The sequence below is a fragment of the Dasypus novemcinctus genome, chromosome 23 (assembly GCF_030445035.2).
Source record: "Dasypus novemcinctus isolate mDasNov1 chromosome 23, mDasNov1.1.hap2, whole genome shotgun sequence".
Classification (NCBI taxonomy): Eukaryota; Metazoa; Chordata; class Mammalia; order Cingulata; family Dasypodidae; genus Dasypus; species Dasypus novemcinctus.
Window position 1 is genome coordinate 14775429 of NC_080695.1, and position 2517 is coordinate 14777945.

The 2517-nt window shown below is 54.0% G+C and overlaps 1 protein-coding gene across 1 annotated transcript; it reads right to left on the reverse strand.

The window, feature by feature from the left end:
• Positions 1–857: 857 nt before the first annotated feature.
• Positions 858–1802, reverse strand: LOC101437261 (putative olfactory receptor 1F12P). The gene has a single exon (XM_004458425.3). The coding sequence runs from the start codon at positions 1800–1802 to the stop codon at positions 858–860; it is 945 nt and encodes a 314-aa protein (XP_004458482.3).
• Positions 1803–2517: the final 715 nt, after the last annotated feature.

The window sequence follows — 2517 nt, forward strand, 5'->3', positions numbered from 1 at the left end:
ACCTCTCCAGTCCTAAACTCATTTTTCTGAGACCTTTATCCCTTATCTCCTCTAAGTCGACTGTAGAGAAGCACATTCCAAAGGATTATGATGGCTCATCTCCTTTCTAGTCTTCATATCTAGGGAAGCAACTCTAGGTCCAGCCTCCCTCCTCTCCTTATCATGTGGACAGCAGACCTTTCTTTCCTAAGAAAAACTAAAACACGTGAGTAGGACAGTGTGGGCGGGGGGCCTTCTTAGGTGCTCGCTGCGTCAGTGGTGAGACATTCGCTAAAGGCATTCCTGATGCAAGAATTAGGGTTAGCAATTCCGTCCAGCAGGATCCAAGGCCAAGAGCAGGAAGGCTTCAAGGCGGCTATGAAGCCTGCGCCCAGCCAGGTTCAGCCTGGAATGTGGGGCTGGTGGTTGGGGAGGTGGGTGTAGCAGAGGTAATATCTGGGTAGAAGTCATGTGTGCCATCCTGGGTATTGGGGTGCATCAGGGTTAGGGGTTTGAGGTACTGTGGGGTGCAGGTCTGAGGACTCGTAGAAGGCATCTCTTTGGCACAGGCACAGGTACTGTGAATTTACCTTGTTCATGTGGAATGTGTAACCTTTGCAAACTGCTCCAGGAGATCTGCAGACAAGACTAATTCGTGTCTTACAGGGTTCTGATCCTTTAAGGGCAAGTTTGTTTTCCTCTTAGTAGTCTGGGAATACCCTGTGCAGGCACCAAGGGTTTTCAGGCTTGCAAATTCCCTTGAATTAGTTCAGCAATGAGGAGGCTCCCCTGCCATGTTGCCCGTCTAGCACAAGGAGGTCTGTTCTCTCCCCACCCTCTGGATGTGGAACCTGTCCTAAGGCGGGAACTGTGCTGTGTCACAGCCCACGAGGCAAAACCTTTGTGCTGAACAGTTTCCTTAGAGCTCCTTTCATGTCCTTGTTCCTCAGGCAGTAGATGAATGGATTCAGCATGGGGGTCACCGCCATGTACATCACCGAAGCCAGCGAGGCCTTCTCAGGGGAGTGGGAGGAGGAGGGACTCAGGTAGACTCCCGTGATGGTCCCATAGAAGAGAGTGACTACAGCGAGGTGGGAGCCGCAGGTGGAAAAGGCCTTTTGCTTGCCCCGGGCAGATGGGACCCTGAGCACAGCGGACACAATGTGGACGTAGGAGACAAGGATGCCGAGGAATGGGACAAGGACGATCAAGCCCCCCACCAGCAGAATCATGAGCTGGTTGAGTTGGGTGTTGGAACAGGACAGCTGGAGCAGGGGCACAAGATCACAGAAGAAGTAAGGGATGACGTTGCTGGCACAGAACTCCAGCCGGGCCATGAGGAGAGTGTGCAGCAGGGAGTGGAGGTTGGCGATGAGCCAGGAGCTCCCCAGCATCAGGGCACAGACCTGCAGGCTCATCATGGTGGAGTAGTGCAGGGGATGGCAGATGGCCACATAGCGGTCATAAGCCATTGCTGTCAGCAGGAAGTTGTCCAGGTTGGCAAGCAAAACGCAAAAGTAGATCTGGGTGAGGCAGCCCCCGTAGGAAATGGACTGGCTCTGCGTCTGGATGTTCACAAGCATCTTGGGGACTGTGGCAGAGATGAAGCAGAAATCCACCAGGGAGAGGTTGCTGAGGAAGAAGTACATGGGCGTGTGGAGGTGGGAGTCCGAGGCGATGGCCAAGATGATGAGCAGGTTCCCGGCCGCTCCGACCACGTACATGACAAGGAAGAGCCCAAAGATCAGCTCCTGCCTCCCTGGCTGGCTGGAGAGCCCTAGAAGGATGAACTCAGAGGCGCTCGTGTGGTTTCCAGTTGTCATGGTCGAATGGTCCTGCGGGGAGATCCAGACCAGTCCCAGACTGAGGGCGGGGGTGCTTCCCAAGCCTGCCTCCTCCCCTCAAATCTGCTCACACGTCTGTGCTCACGTTGTAAAAACCCCAGCGAAGGCTCTCAGCCTGTAAAAGGAAACGCCCCAACCAGGAAGTCCTGTGGCCCCCAAGGACCCCAAAGTCAGGGTTTTAATTCTTTCACCACCAAAATGCTGCTGATCCATCTGCCATCCCTCAAAGGAGAGACCTTGTGACATAATGCCATGCACTCAGTGGTGGCAACAAAGAGGGGTGGCTTGGGGTGTTTTAAACCCCCTAATTTCCATCACATTCCCGTTCTTTGATATGAGTCCCTGATGTTGTCCCAATCATAAGTAAAGAGCTAGAGAAACATAGCCCCTCCCACTGCCAACATGATTGCCACCTGCAGGTCCTTCCTTTATAGAATTCTGGAAGTACGAGGCACGTGCTGTAGGACCAGCAGGTATTGTTTATCCCCAACAGACCTTCCTCCCCTCCAGATAGTTTTTCTCCCTTGTTCCCCCAACCACGTAGAGCCCAGGGCTCAGGGGCTCTGGCTGCCACTCATCGCTGACCCTGGGACGCGATGATGGGATGGAGGAGGTCAGGGCAAGCCTGGCACAGAAGAGCCTGCTGGTAGGCTCAGCCAGCCCTTCTGTCCAGTCTTACCCAGGAAGGGACTCA

Coding starts and splice junctions, on each gene's coding strand:
- LOC101437261 (XM_004458425.3), bottom strand. CDS start 1,802: ATGACAACTGGAAACCACACGAGCGCCTCTGAGTTCATCCTTCTAGGG.